Consider the following 20,510-nt stretch of genomic DNA (forward strand, 5'->3'; position numbering starts at 1 on the left):
CTGCTGGGCCAATAAAGAAGCATGTTTGGGAGAGTCTTATGCCTGTTCTGTAGAGGGTGGCTGCTCTCCTCCCTAGGAGCGGATCTCTAGTTGGCTTCAGGTAGCCCAGGAGCTGGCGACTGGTGCCAATTTCTATGTTGTCTTGACACCTCCTATCTGGGACTGTGCCTGCCACTGTCCTGTTCTAAATGATTCTGGGATGACAGCAGGACCAGGCTGCTGAGAACTTTCCAGAGCCCCAGGCAGGAACCCGAGTTTGTATCTGAGGCCTGAGCAGAAACCCACGAGCTTTCCTGAGTGTGGAGCACTCTGCTAGTCAAGTAACGCAGACTCAGGGCTGCCTCACTCCCAGAGCATTCCTCAGCCAGGAGCTGATGCTGAGAACCACAAATGGTACAATCCCTCCAAGATTGGAATGACCACACTGGCCTCATTGGGCTGGGTCCCGCCCCAATACATGGGTGTGCGTGCATCCATCCCGGGAAGACTGTGAGCTTGAGATGGCAGGGGCCTAGACTCTCAGGGTGCTGGATTCTCATCTCCTGGCTTCCTTCAGAAGTGAGGCCACTTCTGTGATGGAGGAAGGTCATTGGCTAATAAAGAAACTGCCTTGGCCCAGCCTTTAGGTGGGTGGAGTAAACAGAACAAAATGCTGGGAGGAAGAGGAAGTGAGCTCAGACTCGATAGCTCTCCTTTCTGGGGCAGATGTGATGAAGCAAGCCAGGTCAGACATGCTGAATCTTTCCCGGTAAGACTGATGCTACACAGATTATTAGAGAGGGGTTGATCGGGATATGAGAATTAGCCTGTAAGGGCTAGAGCTAGTGGGCCAAGCAGTGTTTAAATGAATACAGTTTGTGTGTTGTTATTTCAGGGTAAAGCTAGCCGGTGGCGGGAGCTGGGTGACGGAACATAGCCCGCAGCTCCTACAACACTTCTGTGGTGGTGAACTGGCACCCCACCCCTTAATCTTCCCTAAAAAATGTGACGAGAGAGAGCCAGGCGGCTTTATGTCCTCTGATTTATGCTATATGCCAGGTACTCCATTAGGTTTCGGTGGGGGTCTCACTCTTGCCCTCTCTCCTGTGTGTATATACATATGTGCTCATGTGTATGTATGTGTAGGTACATGTGTGTGCATGCACATGAAAGCCAGAGGTCATCTTCTGGAGTTGTGCCTTGGTATCTGCTCGCCGTGACTTTTTGAAGCAGGGTTTCCAATTGGCCCGGAGCTCAGACCACACTAGGCTAACTGCTAGACAGCCCAGGTTTCACCTGTTTGTGTGCTAACGGCACTGAGATCGTGCCCATGCCCGTTGCCCAGCCATGTCTGCACGCTTGCACGACAAGCCCCTACTGACTGTGCCATGTTCCCAGCACCACAGTCCCCAGCTACTGGCTTACATAACATCGCCAGTGGATCCTGGAAAACATCGTGGGAGAATTTGACCCTTGGAAAGCTCAGAAAACAAGCTCCAGAGGGCTCCAAAAGTTGCATTCCTGCTGTTTCCCTAACTGGGGGCACTGGGTAATGTCTTAGTCTTGGGGAAGAAATAGCACGAGCTCACTTATAAGAAATAAAAACTCTGCCCAAGTCTCACTTTAAAATGCCTTCAGCAAGCATTCCCAGAGACATAGCCCATTCCTGCAAGTTTTCGATCACCTGACTTTCTTCTCTGGCACTTTCAGAGCTGAAAATATTTTCTTTGACCAAAGATATACTATCTCTAGGAAAGGGGAGAAAATTTTCAGAGCCCTATGCTGTCCGCCAACGTCCTTCTTTTCTCTTGGGAGTTCCAACCCACTTCTGCTGTGTCAGACATGACATCTTGCCCCTTTAAATGCCGCTTCTCCCAGAGGTCAACATAGCCCCATCCATCTGGACATTCACACAGAACGTCATGTTCCGTTCACCTGGGAGGTGTGAACACCAGCTGCCACCTGTCAGCACAGTGCAGTGCTGGCCTGCTTCGATGAGGAAGCAATCAGCTCCGCAGTTAGAAATTCTGCAGGCAGCCCTACCTCAGCGCAGAAGAACAGGGTACGAGATCAAGTGCCGCGGCGTGGATGCTTGCTCCACCAACACCCGCCTACCTCCACCATCACAGGCATTGCAAAATGGGAAAAATGGCAGCCTGGTGACTACTGGCATGGCTGGGGGTCCTGAGCAGGTGATGAAAAGAGGCAAAGTCTGTGCAGTGACTGCCTGACCAACATGGAGCCCAACCGGGGCCACATAGTGGCCTAGACAAAGTTTGGAAGTAGGAGCAGGACACCCAAAGGAACCAGCCAGTGGAGAGCATGTGGAAGCCTGGGCAGGACTTCCAGGAAGAGGCCAGAGGACAAAGACTGCCCTTGGCCTAGCAGAACACCTGGTCCTCAGAGCTGAGAAGGAGATTAACACTTAGGCCATAAAGAGTCCTCAGGGGAGTGTGGACATAGATGGTACCCGGGTGTCCAGTCCACTGCAGAGACCTCACGATCTCCAGTTCCAGCAACAGCCCTTTATGTGGATATAATGGTTTCCAAACTGAGTTTCCTTTGTGGCAGTGCAAATCTCTTCAATTTTTAAATCCAGAATAAATGTGTGTGCTCAGATGGATCACATCCTATATAGCACAACTAAGAACAGTGTTTAGAACTCTTTAGTATGTCATTTATATAGTATATAATTTGTCTGGGCCTAGAACTCAGTAAAGATTCTACCACCTCTATTTAATCGAGTAACGTCCTTTAAACTCAAGGTAAAACTTGTTTCTGTTTGTAACTGTTCATCTTGGCAAATCAGGGCTGTTCTCAATAGTGGTCGGTCAGAATAACCGCAGAGAACATGGCTGCCAAGGCTGTAATGCTCCAGCCACGGTGCCTTGGTACCTCTCACTTCCTCAATCAGCTCACAGTCCTCATCTATAGATGTAATCCCTCCCCAAAGGTACCCATATTTTAAATTCCTAAAATGCTTTCTAAGGGTGACTTTGATGACCAAAATGAAGCAATGTATCTGAAAAACTTTTACACTTTTATAAATAGATTATAAATATGAATATCAAGTTTATCATCATCAGTTATAATGCATTAGCTCAATCATTGAGTCCAAAAAGAGTCCTCCCACTCTCTCCTATACGAAGTTTTCTTTCTTTGCCCAAAGTACCTCCAAACATCAGGGCCTTCCAATCCCCCTGAACCGTTTCTGAGTAAGGAAGAACTGACATGGCACAGGAAGAGAACAAAGCTTGTCACAGAACAGACCGCAGGAGAGAGGAAAGAAGTGGAAAGAAGTGCTGCTGTGATCCGGCCTCAGGCCACCTCCCTGGAACTCCCAGCTCCCCCCCCCCCCACCGCACTGACTTAGACGTGCGGATGGGACAGCGCCACCTAACGCATTAGCACTGATTAGCTCCTCCGTTCACCCATTAGCACTTGGAGCACAAGGGCCCTAAGTTAGAAGGTCTGATGGGAGAAGCGCTTCTTCCTCTGCAATAACTACTGCTTAGGAAAGCCGGCCCAGGAGGCAGCCCGGTTCAGGAGAAAACCCGGCTCGGGAGACAGCCAGACCAGGAGGCTACTGGCCCGGGAGGCAGGCTCCAGAGCTTTCTTCCCGCCGGATAGGAAACCTATGACTTGCCCAAATATGACAACTGTTCCCCAGAATCGGGTGCACCCAGGTGACTGCTGGGTAGGCAGGGTGCAGGTTACAATTTCTAGTATCTTCCTTCATCTTGTCCATTATACTCTTTGGTGTTTTTGGTCCCTACAAAACTCTGAAACAGGGATAAGGATATAAATAATAAGCGAGCAACCATACAAGGAGCAACAAGCAGGCTCCTTGTATGGAAGTGAGCCCTGGAATATTCCACCACTACTGATTGTAGTAAAGCTGTAGGAAGCGGTTCCTAATGGGACGCAGGGTGGTTCTGGGAACTCTACCAAACCCTGATTTCAGCCAAGTCTAACTTGGAGACAGTGAACTATGACCCCATCCCCATTAGTCCCAGGGGACCTTCCCTCCCTTCTGCTCCTCCAGACCCAAAGGGAACGTTCAGCAAACCTGGAGTCTAATTCTAGCCTTTGCTTCATGCTGAGAGAACTCTGCAAGGGTTTTACTTTCTGTTTGGACCGATTCCCAGAACAGGAAGGTTTTCTTTTGGTCTCAATTTTTACTTGCATGGGACCTCTTCTGCCTCTCGAAATCTCAGTGTAAAAGCGTCTCAACACAACTTCCTATGGGAACTAAATGCAATTGTATCTTCGCTAAAGATGAATGGACATCATAAATGGATTCCTCGTTGGTAGACAACACTCGGGGTCCTTAAACGGTAAGCGATATAGAAATCAGACTTAGCACTTAACTCTTAGCTCAGAGCTTAAATACCAAAGTCAAAGAGTGAATCAGAAGAGAAGTGTAGTCATGAAAATGTTCTGCAAAGCAGGGATGACGGCGGTGCCACTAATAAGAAATGAGAACGGACTGTTCTAAGTGCCCCTCAGAATAAGAGAGCAGTAAAAAGCCTTTGGGAATAAAAAGGAGGCTCTCAATTATGGGTGGCCAGAGGAAAACGCACAAGTATAACAAGTTAAAGTTCAAATAGAATAGTGCCGAGGAGCCTGTTCGCTTTTAAGTGTCTGAAGAATCCAACTACAGGAGCCAAAGAATATTCATAGGAGCAAATGTCATCTCAGAATGCAAGGAAAAGCTCATTCCACAGCCAGATAGAGAGACAGGCAAGGCATTCCACACCCTGGAGACGCCCCGGATCAGATGATCTGTAGCTCAGCACTTTGGAATGAACAGCTGAGCGAAGCTATAATTTGTGGGGTTTCCCATTGCTCTTTTCTTGAAGAACATGAAATTCTCTTGATCTGCTAAGACAACCCCCCAGCAGGGAGGGAAAGGAAAGAAAGACAGAGACAGAGATAGACAGAAGAGATGCATTGGTCTTGGTAAGTCAAGAGACTCGTGTTTCTGGATCATTCCATCATGACCTACCAGGGCCAACTGACTTAGATCCTTCTGGGTGTTTCTTCACTGCTGAAAGCTGATATTATTCTGGGTGTAAATCTTGAATGCTGCCAACATTGGGTAGGGGTGTGACTATTTCCACACTTGATAAAGAGAAAACACTTCTTGATGAAAAGCTAACTGTTAATTCAAAACAACCTAAGCAGCCCTGCCAGTCAGAACACACTCGGCCCAGGGATGTACTGCCAGGTTCCCTGACATCAAAGTCTTCCTGAGAAAACTGGCATTGGCTTACTGCCCACTAATCCTTTCTGCTGTCCAGAGAATGTCCCTGCTCTGGAGACCTGCCTCTGATGGCTGCTTTGGATCCCTGCTCACCCACTGGCTTCTCCTTACACTGCATGCTTCCACCAGGAGAACCTGAGTCTACCTGCTGCATAGGTAGACTGGATCCCTCTGGATCCTTTTAGATACCCCGGATCCCTCTAGATCCCTCCGGATCCCTCTAGATCCCCCTGGATCCCTTTCTTCAGTCCCCCTGCTCCCTCCCTGTTCCACAGTGGCTTCTTAATTCTTGAGTTGCAGCAAGAGGATGATGACATTGGTCCCCTTGGGCCCCTCCCACCCCAAGTCAAGAAGGATCCTGTCCACTTGCTTCAACTTCTAAACAAAGCCAGCATCCTACCCGCCCTGCGGTTTCCCTGGTCCACAGTCCTCCTCTCCTCCTCCCCCCTCTAGCCCCAGTGCCTGTGAACATGAGACACCGCTGTAGATCCTTCACCCAAACATCACTTCCCACCTAGCAGCTTCTCACCTTGGACACTCAAGCTGCATCTTCCCAAGCCAGTTGGCCCTGGTCCTCCTTTTGCTATATCTGCCACCCTAAGCTCAGTTCTCCCCCTCAACTACTTGTTATTCACCTATTCTGAATAAGGGACACCTTCTGGATACCTAGCACAGTACCTGGCACTCAGTGGGCTATCAATGGATGACTGAAGAAACCAACCAGCTCTGAGGCCAGGAGGTGGAGCTTATGAGGGGCAGGGCTTCCAGCTTAGTAGAGACTGCATAGCTGTGGAGGAGTGACATTTGTACACTGCAGGCTTGAGAGAGGGGCCCACAGCCATGCAGGGCACAGGGACTGCACTACCCTGTCCTCTGGCCACCAAGATGAGCCCAGAGAAGGGACTGTCTCTCCCACAAAGAGGAACGAGTCACAGGAAGCAGATGGAAAGAAGAAGAAAAGCTGGGAAGCAGGAAGGAGAAAGCCCACCTCAGCTGCATGGCCAGGGTCTGACAGAAAGGCTTCCAGTCCAAACAGGCTCCTCCTGGAGCAGGACCTCAAGGATAAAACCCTTCACTTCAACCCCTTCCTCCATTCTAATGGAGGCCCTCATCAGTCTCCATCAGGGACCAGCCTAAACTCATCAAGATTCCCGCTAGGTGGGGTTATCCAGAACCCCTTCCCAGAAGCCTCCAGCTGCCACTTTCTGTCTGTGGACCCCACCCTGTCCTTGGCTCTGGTGTCCTTCTCCAGATCTGCCTGTCTACCACGGCTATCACTGCATGGGTCTCCATTGCCATGGGAATCATGGCTCCTTCAACAAAACCCAACGCATAAAACATTTTCATTAAAATGTTTTAAAAAGAACATATTTTATTCTGTGCCAATATCGAGGCACAGGCAGAATAAGCCTGCCTGTATGCACCTGTGTGTCTGAGTGTAGTATGTGTGTGTCATCACGTGACTCTTCCAGTCACGCCTGAGATTACAGATGCACTTAAGTCTCAGTCAGTGGGGCTGGCCTAGACACCCCAGGCTCTGTCTCAGCCTCCTGAGGGCCGGATTGAGGACTTTATCGCCTCTCCCAGCCAGCTTCCGCTGTCTTTGGAGTTTGCCCTCAATCATGAGATGAGACCCCAGCATACACTGGCTGTAGCCCCTCACCTGTTGATCTCCAGGGTGTGCACGCCATACCTGCTCTCAATCCGGTACTTCCCCGGCTCACCTGCCTGGCAGATCAGACTGCCATCTTTGTACCTGGTGGGGGAAAAATATTCACTTTAGTGTAACAGCGGACATACTTCTGCAGTTTTATCCCAACCTCCTTTGTGCTCTGAGAAACATCTCCTCCTCTCTCCCCTGCCCATTAATGCAAAACACTCTGGAGTTGTCTTTCAAGAAGAGGTAGGAATTGTAACATTCAAACAGACAGAACCCCATATACCCGCCTGAACCTCTTATGAATTCAGAAATTATCATTCCATTTAAAAAGAAACAAAGGTGATGCTAGCCAGGTCCCAGCCTGTCCCATCGGGCCACACTGCAGCTGGAACACACGAAGAGAAAGTCACAGAGTACATGAAGCCCTAGTCCTGGAAGTTCTGGTCCCCAGCCTGCAAAACAGAGCTCCCCACCACAGGCTGTTACAGTTGGCCAAGCCTTGGAACACTCCCTCGTCTCCTAACACCGTGGATGAGCTGAGCTACAAGGTTGCTAGACTCCTGTGAGTGATCTCAAGGGGATTTACACAGCAATCCGCGATTTCTGCAGCAGGAAAACAAGGAGGGTCTGCGGACCTTAAAGATTTAACTCGAATTTAAAAACTACTATTTATATCTACAGCTTCCCTCCATGAATCCTCCTGTAATTAAAGCAGATACATGGGCTCTCTGGACAAGGTCAACAATGAAGCCAGTACACCGACAACAAACATACATTCCTATTCTGAGAGCTAACCCTTCAACAAAATGTTCTGAGAGAGTCACCAGGGCAGTGTCCCTAACATTTGAATGATCGAGCATTAACTAGATAGGCATTTTGAATGTTGCGCATGCGTTTTCCTCAGGGACTTCCATAGGTCTACAGGACAGGCTCTGAGGCGTGTATGCCTTTCTCACACACAGTTCTCAGAGGAAAGCAGCCCTGCGTGCGGTCGGGTCGCTCACCATTGCACGACGGGTGTGGGGAATCCTTGCACAGTGAAACAGAGCTTCACGGACATCCGCTCCCAGATGGTGTGAGACCTGAGCTTCACCAGGATCTCAGGGGCTCTGCTCATCCGGTCTTCGAATGAGTGTCTCTCCCAGGCTAGCTTGTCGTCCACCTGCCAGGAAGAAGCAAGGATGGTCAGGGTAGGCATGACAAGAGTATGCCCCTAGCAGTGAAGCATTAAACCACCAGCATGCATGCAAACTCTCCTTCTCTGCCCCCAAGGAGCTGGGAGGTCCTCCTACCATCTGCTCCAGAGAGTACTTGTCCAGCTTGTCACGAGCTAGTGACCGTGCCAGGTGGACATTCTCCTCCAGCTGGGCCAGCTCACTGAGGAAACGCTGTCTCTTAGCTTCTCCATAAGAAGCCTCTAGGGAGCGGTACCTACGAGAGCCCAGAAACTCTGTTAGTCATAGGACATGTGACAAGACTCTGTGGCACTGACAGACTAGACTGATCCTCTCCGGCTACCCATCCCTCAGTGTGAAGGGGAAAAAGAAAAGAAGACAATGGAGGGAAACAAAGCAACCTTTTCTACTTAGTTTTGCCTCTTGCTTTTCAGAATGCATTAAGGGCACACAGGAAGTTACAAAGGACAGCAGGTGTGTGGTTTATTAATATAGATATGCACAGGACACATCTCTTGCTTTCTTGACATGAGAGACCGGACTAATATACTTGGCCACTCCTTAGAGTCCTTCAAGAGCATATATGTATAGATGGGTGTTTGGAAGGGTCCCTGCATGTAGAGGGTGAGGGTTCATAAACAATGAAGAAATACCAGTCTTAATCCTGGGAAGTCAGAGTCAGCCCTTTCTACCAAAGCAAAGGACCAATATGTACCAGACTGGACTAAGTCCTGCAAGGAATAATAAGAACTTTGATAACAATTCAGGCTGGTTGAGAGTGGTAGCACATACTGAAAGACCGAGACTCTCATCAGGGCTCAGCGGGGCCCACTCATCCTCTGCAGCTACCCTGCAATGCAATGGTTTCAGCTCCCTGGACCCCGGCCAGCATCACACACTTGCACCCAGTCCACTTATGGAGGAAGCAGTGATCTCAAGACCTGACATGGCGAAGATACCCACATGACTGTGAGAGTAAAATATGATTCCACGGGGGACAGTGGGGTGAATAGAGGACTGGCCAACCCCACACCTGCAACCCTGTACCTACCACGAGGACTGATGTTTACCTTAGGCTAAGAGGTGTCATCGTAACTCAAACCCAGACTCAACGTGAGAGAACCCAGGGCAAAGGGTCTGTGTGTCATGAAGATTTCCATCCACTGAGACTGTCCCCAAACTGGGTGGGATTCATAAGCAACATGCCAACCATTCCGGTTAATGATGTCCACTTTCCTCACCCGACAGTGGGGACACCGAGGGACATTTATCATGTTCAAAGGCACACTGATATATAATGGATGGCCACACAGCGGCATGGCTCAAATATCCAATGTATAGTCCCCAAACTTAAATATAATCAGAAGATATCTTTCCAAAAATGAACATTTAAAACTTCAGAGTGTTTATGTCCCATGTAGCCCAGGTTGACATGAAAGTCACTATAGAGCCCAAGATGACTTGAACTTCTGATCCTCTTTCCTCTACATCCCAGTTACTGGGCATTTGGTCATGTACCATACATGGTTTATGTGGGACTTGGAATGATACTCAGAGCACCACAGATGCTAAGCCAGGTACTCTCCCCACCGACCTACATCCCCACCCAACATAGCTTATACTCTGAAGTCATTCTTTAACATCAGAAGTCCTCACTTTATAATAAAATAAATTTATACAGTATTCATAGTACTATATACCTAAAGCATTGATAAGCTAATTTGTTTTTTTAAGAAAAGGATGAATAAAATTCATATTGATAAGTTCACATATATAGTATTCTTCATCCCTGTCCTTTGAATAAACTCTTAAGGTATAATACATTATATAAATGAAGTCCTTAAGTCCTTAAACTTAAGTTTAAATCCTGTAAGTCCTTAAACAGTGTCCACTTATGATTCCACGGAGAGCTGTTATCTTACTGCAAGACCTGAACTTTATCATGTCACTGTTTGACTACTCCTCTCGGATGAAGTTCTTTGTTAAGTACTACTAAATTTGGTACATTTTATTCTTCATTGGTGGTGGTGGTGGTGGTGGTTTGGCTTGGTTTGGTTTTGATTTTTCGAGACAGGGTTTCTCTGTAGCTTTGGAGCCTGTCCTGGAACTAGCTCTTGTAGACCAGGCTGGTCTCGAACTCACAGAGATCCGCCTGCCTCTGCCTCCCAAGTGCTGGGATTAAAGGTGTGTGCCACCACCGCCCGGCTGTATTTTATTCATTAAATATACATTTTAGCTAACTAAACGGGAGTGTGAGGATTACTACAAGTATGCTTAAAAATAATCATAACTTTGACATGGCTGAGAATTCCTTGTCCCTGGATGTAAAAGAATTTAACATGCCAGGAATCTAAAAACACCAGGAATCTTGCTTCCACCTCGCTTGAGTCACAGCTCTACAGCGGATCGTTGTTGTTGAAGAACTGTACTTTGCAAACGACTGAAAAGGAGACTGTCCGCTGAGCTTCCCACCGTTAGTCCATAGGATCTCCGGGAACTGGAGGGCGGTACAGGCGGTTGTGAGCCACCTAGGAATCAAACTCGGCTCTCCTGCAGGAGCAGCAGGAGTCAACTACTGAGCCGTCCCTCCAGACCTACCCGTGTTTTTCTTGAAAGACTAATGCACGGCCGCCAGCTGTTGCTCCATCACTTGGATTTTGTAACTGTAGGATTGACATTCTGGCCGGTCCTTCTCTTTCCTATGACAGCGCACCCTCGTGAGCCAGATCCATTGACATCTAAGATACGATGATTTATGGAACCCTGCATAGCCCTTGGTGTCCACAGAGACAGCTGTTTAAACACTGGCTGCCTCCTCAGAAGATGACCTTGCTCCAAGGGACAACAGCCCCGGAGGCTGTGATGGAAACTCAGCCACGGAGCAGAGGCTCCTGATGACTTGGAAAGGCAGGGATCTGAGTGCAGAGGGTAAGCCAAAACCGCATCTCAGCCCTGGACAATAATGATGGAGATACCATTCCAATCCCTTGTGTGTTGGGACTGGCGTCAAATGGTAAAGAGCAAGTGAGTGATTGAAAGAACTCAGCTTTGCTTACAAGCAACCCAGCTTCGGCCTGCTGGGCCTCCCCAGTTAGTACCCCCTTGCCCTTCTCTGCCCCAGGTCACCCAGGAGGAAGGACGCAAAGCAATTACCTGTTCTCCTTTTCAACTTCCTCCTCATCTGAGGCGCTCACCCGCTTTGCACAGAGCCTGCACACACCCCCAGTGGAGCTCTGACTGGAAGATCTCTGCGAAGAGGACCTCTCCGTAAGAGACCTCTCAGATGACGACTGGGTGGTTGCTCGCCTGAACAAACAGTAAAAACGATTAGGGTGTGCTGGAAATCACTAACACTTATGCTAACACACACAGTTTCCTTTCTACACACCCATCCCTCCCTACAGCACACACACGTGCACCTAAAGCATGCACATACAAGTCACACATATGTACATGTATGCCCATAAGTAGTCCATACTGATGCACCTGGGCATACGTCATGCATGTGTACGCATACATACCGCATACAGAGGCACATACTACACAAACATAAGCAGGAACATGCATGGTCGTGGACACACACATCCCCAGACATCTATACTTGTGCAGGTACACATATATATATTGATATATACATATACAATCACAACCACACATATGCATGAGTACACCTAAACCCAAGCCTGCATATTTGCATGTGGTACTCTCCCTTGGTCTGCAAACCACCTCTGAGAAACACCCCCCGCCAAGCTCCCTAGAGCTGGTGGGTCCCCTTCTCTGCCAGCCATTCCTGAACCATCCTTTTTGTTTTTCAGTCAAGATGCTGCGTGTAGATGTTGGTGTGTGAGGGGGTGAAGGTGGTGTGCCTGTGTTCATGTGTGTGTGTGATGTGTTTACGGGTATAGTATGTGTGTGTATGTGGTGTGGTGTGTGTATGGTGTGTGTGTTCGTGTTTGTGTGTGATGTGTTCATGTGTATGGTGTGTGTGTGTGTATGTGTATGGTATGTGCCTGTGTTCATGTTTGTGTGTGATGTGTTGATGTGTATGGTGTATGTGTGTATGGTGTGTGTGTGCCTGTTATGTGTGTGTGTATATGTGTATGTGGTGTGTGTGTATGTATGAGTGTGTGGTGTGTCTATGTTTGTGCCTGTGTGTATGAGTGTGTTGTGTGGTTTGTGTGTGTGTAGTGTGTATGTGTGTCTATGGTGTGTATCTGTGTTCGTTTTTGTGTGTAATATGTTCATGTGTATAGTGTGTGTGTATGTGTGGTATGTGTGTAGCATGTGAATGTGTGTTTGTGCCTGTATGTGTGCATATGTATGTGTGGTGTGTGTGGTGTATCTGTGTTTGTGTGTGTGTGTGTGTGTGTGTGTGTGTGTGTGTGTGTGTGTAAGGCATAATCTCTGTTGAGATGGGCTGCAAATGTTTGGCTTTGTTTATAACGAGGGATGGCAACTAAATGAACGCCACCAGCACTTCTAAATATAGGGTGCTGGTGACATGGGGCAGGAACCTGCAGCAGGAACAGGCCAGACTCAGAGGTCCCTTCCTGCTCACTGCCCTCTAATCAGCCCATTGAAGCTGTAGATAGGCCGGCTGCCACTCCAACAGTGCCAGGGAGGCACGAGCCGCAAGCTGGAGGAGACCTCGTCCTTCAGGAGCTGGGCCAGAGATGAAGGGGGATGAAGGGGTCTAGATTCCGGCTGCACTGGGCAAGGGTGATGGATGCTCAGGTGCTGCACCTGGACTGCTGAGGTAGCAGAGCTGTGGTCAGAACAGACTTCATTTCCATCTTTGCTCTGCCCCCTATGAACCCTGCCAATGCTCTTTCCACTGCTTTCCTCCTTGTCCCATATTGTGTGTGATTCTTTAAGTCCCACAAGTCAGTGGGCTTGTACTGAGTAGCCGTGGGCATCTCCACCAGGGTCAGCCCACAGGCCCTGCAGGATACAAAACTCCATGCAGCCAAGCCATGCAACCCAGGCAAACTTTAGTCTTCCAAAGGGATGTGTATATCAGGGATGCAGTCTTCCTGCTTTCAGACATCCCTCAAACCCTTTCACCTCCAGATCTCAGGGAATTACACTGTTTCTAGCCAGAAGACATCAGAGCTATGCATTCAGCATTCAGGAAGCCTAGCCAGGACCTGTCTACTTACTTTTTGGATGCATACTGGTCCAGGAGGTACCTGGTTTGAATGTTTCGATATGACTGGTCAAAGTGCTTGTGTCTTTTCTGATAGAAAGGGACTGCCACCAGGGACATTCTGAGTTCTCCTAAGAGAGAAAAGAGCATAAGTCAGGACCTGTGGTGTCTGCTTTACCTTCTACATCATTCCAAGGGAGAGGGGAGCAGCTGGGGAAATGGCTCTGTGAAAAGGTGCTTGCTATGCAAGCAGGAAACCCTGCAAAAGATCCCCAGCACCCACAGGAAGACTCGGTCCTACATGCCTTGAACTCTAGGGCTGGAGGTGGCAGAGTGGAGAAAGGAGGGGTCCAGGAGCTCACTGGCCTAGAAGTCCAGAGATCGGTGATCTCTGGGTTCAGTGAGAGACCTGTCTCATAGTAAGGTGGAGAACAATTGAGAAGGGCACCTGACATTGATTAATTGATTTCTGTCCCCATCTACACACATACAGAGAGAGAGAGAGAGAGAGAGAGAGAGAGAGAGAGAGAGAGAGAGACAGGTACACATAGACAGACAGGCATACACACAGACACAGATAGACACAGACAGACACATACAGACACAGAAATGCACAGACAGACAGAGAAAAAGTAAGCTGTAGCAGATACACACAGACACACACACAAACACGACAGACACATACAAGCACAGAAGCACACAGAGAGACATGCACAGAGAAAGAGAGGCACAGACAGACAGACACACATAGACACAAAGACCGATACATACAGAGAGAGAGACATAGTCATATACACACACACACACACACACACACACACACACCAGAAAGGCTATACTGATCCAAAAAGGGGGATGGGGAGGATTGCACAGATAGAAATAATCTTCAGATATAATCATCAAGTCCACAGAGTCCTCTGAAACCCAGTTTTAATTTTTGTCAGCTTCCATGAAAATCAGAAAATGCGCCTTTAACTTCTTTCTTAACGTCAGTTATAGACTGCCTACTGTGCTTGAAGCAATGCACAAAGCAGTGCAAGTAAAGGCGATAAAAATAATTTAAACAGATTAGGGGAGTAAACAAATGCTTGACATGACAGGAGCCAGAGGCCACACAGAGATAGAGCGTCCTGCAAAAGAGGAGAGAGGGCAGCCAGCGAGGCTCCCAGCAGGGCACATGTGGGAAGGGCCCTGGGGGGTGACTAGGCCAACAGACAGAGGTCAGGTGGCAGGGAGAGTTCTGAAGTGTGAAGATGGAAACATGGCGTACAGCAGGGCATTATTCTGGAAAGGCTGTAGCCACTCCAGAAACTTCCCATGGCTGACTCAGGGGTCTCGGGAAATTACTAACCCCCCAATGTCTCCAAGAGTCAACTGAAGTCATGAGCCCTGGTCTTCTGCATCCGAGGCAGATACAAAAAAAGGACAAACCAAGACAGCAGTGAAACCCCAGGGTGTGAAAAAGTGAGCAAGTCTTGGTGGAATTCTCCCGAGAGATCAATGAGAGATTTTGGAGCATTGCTGGAATTATATGTCATCATCTAGTGCACAGATTCACCCCAAGTAAATAAAATTCACACCTGGCCTCTTTGGTCATCTCTACACAGTCACTCAGAGACAGCTCTCCTCCATCTCTGTGAGCCTCGGTTTCCCAGGCCTGAGCTCTGAGTCTGCTCTGTTTCGAGCCCACAGCACAGCCCCGAGACTACCACTCAGATGAAATGACCGGAGTGGGCTCAGCATGGAAACCTGAGGTCTCAGAGAAGAGACTGCCCTCACTCCAGTCCTCCTCCTCTGTAGTACAAAATTCCCCACATCGCACAGTTTACACTGTGATCAATTCCAGTTACAACCGTGGGATCGCAGAATAACAGAGCTGAGAAAGATGCTGGGGAGCATCCAAACTCAGGCCAGCCCATCCCCCACCCCCAAGGTCGGTAAACTTCTGTCTTGGGGCCCCTTATGCTTTGACACACTAGCATATTTCAGTAACCTCTTCTCAAAAAATCGACAAGTCAACCAAGCATCTCCCAGAGGCTTCCACAGAGTGTGCCACCATCCACTGGTTACAAATGTGTAAAAAGACATTGTGCCCTAAGAGCCACACAGAACCAACCCAGCTAGCCTTCAAGGAGAACTCAGAGGTCAGGTGCCAGGCTCCCTGGGGCCAAAGCCTGCCTCCAGCTCTGTGGTGCAGTCTTGGGGCTTATTCCTAATCTCTCCAGCTCTGATATTCCACACTGAATCTATGTAACAGCTGGCACTGTGTTTGGTACAGAGTGCCAAACAACAGACTCCATGGCTGTCTCTGTCAAGGGTCATTGTGAACCGAACCGTGAAGACAGGAAGAGGTACCCCTAAAAGACCCTCTCACTTTAACATGGGGGCACCTTGACTGTATCTCAGCAGGGTGATCCCCAAGAACGATCTGCTGCCCACAACTCCATGTGCCGTCTCCAGAGGCGTGCATACTTGGCGACTAAAGATAGCCTTCCATTGCAGAGATAACCACCCTCAAGCTAGCTCACTCCCTAGGCTGCTTCCCTAATCCATCTGCCCTGATGGCTTATAATTCTTCATCAGAAACATAGAATATTACATCATTCTATATGTTCACTTACATATGTGCTCATGCTACGTTAACTTCCAAACTGCCTTTTACAAAAAGAACTCCAAATACATGCCCTAGTAGCACCGTCCACGAAAGAGGGCCAAGCACACTCCGCTAGACGCATGCTTCTGTGTGGAACATAAGATGACAAGGGTCCCTATATCTCAATGGCCTTCTTCCCCTTGACTAGTCTGAATGTTCCGCTCAACGCTACAGGCACAGACAGCGACTGCACGCAGCACGGTATATCTCTGATGCTACCTCACCCGCTGTCCAGAGGACCTGGAAGTCTTCAAACACTTCATGTGTGAGGAGTACACACTTTGTAGTGATCAGCCAGGCACCACCTGCCTTAAGTGGTCATGCTTCCTGGGCCCCTCGCTCTGACACACAAACCCACTGCAGACACGTCCCCTGGGTGCCTCTGACAAGGGCAACAGCACTTTAGCACACTTATCCCTACACTTTGTCCCCCTGGTGCCAACAAAGGCGGGAATCAAGGGCTCTCGGAGAGCAGGCACTCCCCACCATACACCTATGTCAAACTGCAGCCTCTGGGGACAACTGACGTGTGACCCCCAACGCCGACTCCAAGACTGCTGAATTCTAGGAAGGAAGCACCTTAGATTTCACGGCTCAGGGACAATGCCAGCTGAATCAGTGCACCTGAGCGCTGTGCCTGGGACCCTCGGCTCCACCTGTCTCCTCAGACTGTTACCAGTCCCATGGCCAGCAAGACATATCACATGAAAGGGAAGCCTCATGAACCCAGGTCCAATGTACACTGCCATTGCTGTCTCCTTAGGACTTCTTGCTTCAGAACTGCCCTGAGGAGTTCTGAGGGGTTCCCAACCCCATCTCTGTTCAAGCATATTCCTGTGGCCCAGACTGGAAACTGAGGCCGCCGTCTGGGAGTATAAGGTGCATGGAGGTGAAAGAGCCCTCGGGGAGCCCACCCAGATTCACACCGCTCCTGTCCTTCAGAAATCCTTGAAGTGGCCCCACACATACCCAAAAAGATGAGGAGCACCTCTTCTCCAAAGGGCAGGTTCTGCTGATCCCCTGGAGTTCAGGAGCACAGAGAGACTTTGGTTCTGGGAACTCCAAGGCCTGAACCCTCACAGCGTCAGGCTACTGTGTGGTCCACACTATAAAACCAGGGGACTGAACTAATGCCAGGAATATTCCCCTAAATACCCCTTGCCTCCAGGAGTGGCTGTACGTAACTCACACCAGAGACCATGCCGACCAGTAAGGCTGAACCCTCTCAGATGAACACGCCCTGCCTGAAGGACTGGGGCATTCCAGCAGAGCCAAGACACCAGCTGCTCCTCTGACCACTCCCAGACACTTTCTACCTCAGCCCAGCTCTGGAACCACACCCGCGAGGCTCCTGACATGTTTGGGAATTATGACACCACCATGAAACTCGAGCCTGTCCCCAGCACCAGGGCTCCGTGTTGGTGATGCATCTTGTCCGGGGCCCTCGCTGCAAGGAACAGAGGGAACAAACTCTTTTGTGTGGCTAAACACGGTTTTAGTTTGTGAAGACGTGCCAGGTTGAAAGCATTTCCTCTTAGGCAGTTAAAGAAATTATTTATACAACTAAAAATGCCAAAGTTCATAGACACATGGGATGAAAATAATTCAAGGAGGAAGAGAAACAGCTAACACAGTGTAGACAAAAAAACAAAACAAAACAAACAAACAAACAAAAGCCCTGAGTTTATGAGATAAATTTTTTCCCAGCTCGTTCATATTAGGACCTATTTAAAGGGTTTTCAAAATGACTTAAGGACACTGAGAATCAATTAAACATGGCTGGGTTTTGCAGGGCTCCTCCTTTGAAAGCCTTGGCATAAGCTACAGAAGGATCCAACTTTGTATGCACAATGTGCTCAGCTGTCTGTGAAGGCTCGCTGGCTCCCCATAAAACTTAAACAATGTTGAATTTGACACAGAAATGGTCCCAGGCAGCTCCCACTTGGACAAGCCTTACAGCAACCCACAGTGCCACCCTACTTCAAAAAGGGAAATTAAGTCCGCAGTCATGAAAGCCTCACTGAGTTCTAGTGACAAACTCCCCTCGCTCCCTGGTTCCTGTGAGTTTGTCACAATGTGCTGCAGATAAGATCTAACATCCTTCCAGAGCCTTCGGCCGCTTACCCTCACTTCTGCTCCAACCTTCCTTGGCAGAGCTAGAAGTGCCAGGCACTGAGCTCATGGGCACAGCATCTCCAGAGGGGACATGGAGTTGGCTTGGGCTCCAGCCCTTGGCTTCTAGGACAGGTTTTTATCTGGGGCCCCCATTTATTCACTATCACCTCTAAGTGTCTTGGTTCCACGTGCCCTTTGCTTCCTGTTTTTAGTGCACTCAGAAAGGAAGGAATGTGGGGCGGGTGACAGAGAGGACTGAGGTTCCAGCCCTCGAATGCACTCAGATGCAGCAGGAGCCCCTTTCCCTCCTGGCAGGCGCAGCTCTCTGCACACAGCTCCACATGCACAAGGCATGGCACCGGCAACCTGCAAAATCCAAACTCCAAATGTACAAGCAAAGGAAACCCAACAACCCACAACTGCCCTTTCACTGAAAAAGCCTGAACCTCCCACCCAGTCCTGCCCAAGATCTGAGCTGAATGCCTGGTGTTTCTCTGCCCTCTACCCCACAAGAATGTCTCCTTTTTCTAGTCCGCGCTCTCCTCCTCTCTTCATCTCTGATCCTTTGTAAGAACCTCAGACTTCAAATCAATCAGCAGACTCAGGAAAAGGGTAGGAAACCCAGGGGGCACAACCTACCTTGAAGGGGCGTCAGATTTATACAACAATAAGGCCCAGAACATAGGGAAATAAAGAACCACTTTGGGGGTGATGCCTAGGCGTGTAGCTCAGCTGGTAGAGAACTAGCAGCCGGAAGCCCTGGGTTTGATCTCCAGCACAGCAGAAAGCCCTGTGGCACACACCTGTGATTTGAGAGCTCTGAAGCTCAGGAGACAAAAGCAAGAGGATCACAAGCTCAAGGTCACCCTTGGCTACCTCACAAGTTTAAGGTCATCCTTGGCTACCTCGCAAGTTCAAGGCCAGCCTGAGACATGTGACCCTCCCCCCCCCCTTTAAAAGTGAGGCAGAGAAGGAAGGGAAAGGAAGCGAAGGAAAGGGGAACAGGAGTGGGTAGGGGAAGAAGAAAAGGCAGGGGTGGGGAAGGATCCTGGCTTAGCCTAGCAGAGTCCAGTCAAAGACAGGCACACCTTGGGTGGAATTCCTTGATTTGTCCTGTCAGGAATACCTGCAGGTAGCAATTTTCTCTGAACTTGGCCACATGTGAAAGCAAATGCAGCTGCAGCGTGCTCTGTGGTCTCCCAAAAACCACATCTGAGGAAAGGAGAAAGACTCACCCAGAGGAGAAGAGCCTGAGCAGAGAAAACGACAGGCAGAAGGGTTTCCCAGACACTGGCTCCAGTCAGCAGAGCTAATTTCTCCCCGCAAAGCTCTGAGCTTCCCCTCCCATTTATGGCCAGAGGAGGTGCTATATTTAGGCACAAGGCTGCCTCTCCCAAACCCATACCTGTATCATAAATCACTGGCCTGCTCACTAGAGAGGGAGCACCAGATGCAAGGGGGCAACTCAAGCTAGGAAGTCGAAGGTGTCTGTACCGCGTCCTAGGGTGTTCCACTCTTTGCCCTCTGGCTACTGCCCGGAAGAGAGAGCAGACTCTGGTGTTGCCTCTACCCAGATTCAGACACAGGATCTGAGAGTCAGACCCAAATTCTCGGGCAAGTTTTCTCATTCACTGAAGGCTTCCGGACATGTGCCATGGGGCCTCTCAATCTGAGCATCCACAGACATGCAGGTCACCTGTTAGCCAGAGCACCTAGAGGCAAGGGTGCTATTGCTAGGGAAGGTGGCAGCTCCATGCATTTTCAGTTGTGTGTGTGTGTGTATGGGTGTGTGCGTGCGTGCATGTGTGCGTGGGTGTGTGCGTGCGTGCATGAGTGTGTGTGTGTATGCGTGCGTGTGTGTGTGTGTGTGTGTGTGTGTGTGTGTGTGTGTGTGTGTTGATTTAAAAACTACTCCAATCTGGCTGTGACTTTGTGGCTTTATTTTTTTTTTGACAGGATCTTTTTTTTTAATATTTGTTTATTTATTATGTATACAATATTCTGTCTGTGTGTATGCCTGAAGGCCAGGAGAGGGCACCAGACCTCACTCCAGATGGTTGTGAGCCACCATGTGGTTGCCAGGAATTGAACTCAGGACCTTTGGAAGAGCAGGCAACGCTCTTAACCACTGAGCCATCTCTCCAGCCCCACTTTATTAGGGGAGACTCTAACAGGAGATACCCACCTGAGTGGGGACAGCCTGCGGGGCAAGCCCAGTCTTATTTACGGTCCTCACACTGTGCCGCATCATCTGACCTGCGGGGATGACAGCAGGTGTCCATCTCTTCACACAGCATGTGTCCAAGTATAAATAACAGCGTGCCCCTGGCGTGGTCATCCTGCCAAGAAGAGGACTCTGGAGGGACGGCTGTCGCTTGAGGTCTCCAGCCGGTTGGCCCCACAGAGCTCTGAACTGCTGCCTTAGATTGTGGGCAGCAGCAACCACACCTGGAAGTCTGTTGTGAGAACTACGCTTGCAGATAACCTGGAGGTCTTTCAAGAAACCCATCTTCCCA

The 20,510-nt window shown here is 49.2% G+C and overlaps 1 protein-coding gene across 3 annotated transcripts in view; it reads right to left on the bottom strand.

Moving 5' to 3' along the window:
* Myom2 (myomesin 2) overlaps nt 1-19,304 on the bottom strand; it is a 65,157-nt gene extending 45,853 nt beyond the window's left edge. The window contains exons 1-6 of one of the 3 annotated variants that reach the window (XM_041674015.1): nt 19,230-19,304; nt 13,240-13,357; nt 11,234-11,386; nt 8,198-8,336; nt 7,910-8,067; nt 6,909-7,001 (exon numbers count right to left, since the gene is read on the bottom strand). In XM_041674015.1, coding sequence (XP_041529949.1) covers nt 6,909-7,001; nt 7,910-8,067; nt 8,198-8,336; nt 11,234-11,386; nt 13,240-13,346 — 650 coding nt within the window. In that variant the 5' untranslated portion in view covers nt 13,347-13,357; nt 19,230-19,304. Of the gene's footprint in view, nt 1-6,908; nt 7,002-7,909; nt 8,068-8,197; nt 8,337-11,233; nt 11,387-13,239; nt 13,358-14,051; nt 14,059-16,848; nt 16,992-19,229 lie in introns of those variants that run through there. The other 2 variants (XM_041674016.1, XM_041674017.1) reach the window with 2 other exon arrangements.
* Nucleotides 19,305-20,510: the final 1,206 nt, after the last annotated feature.

This window comes from Microtus oregoni, unplaced genomic scaffold (genome assembly GCF_018167655.1).
Source record: "Microtus oregoni isolate MIOR12 unplaced genomic scaffold, Mior012 000024F_ref0000369, whole genome shotgun sequence".
Classification (NCBI taxonomy): domain Eukaryota; kingdom Metazoa; phylum Chordata; class Mammalia; order Rodentia; family Cricetidae; genus Microtus; species Microtus oregoni.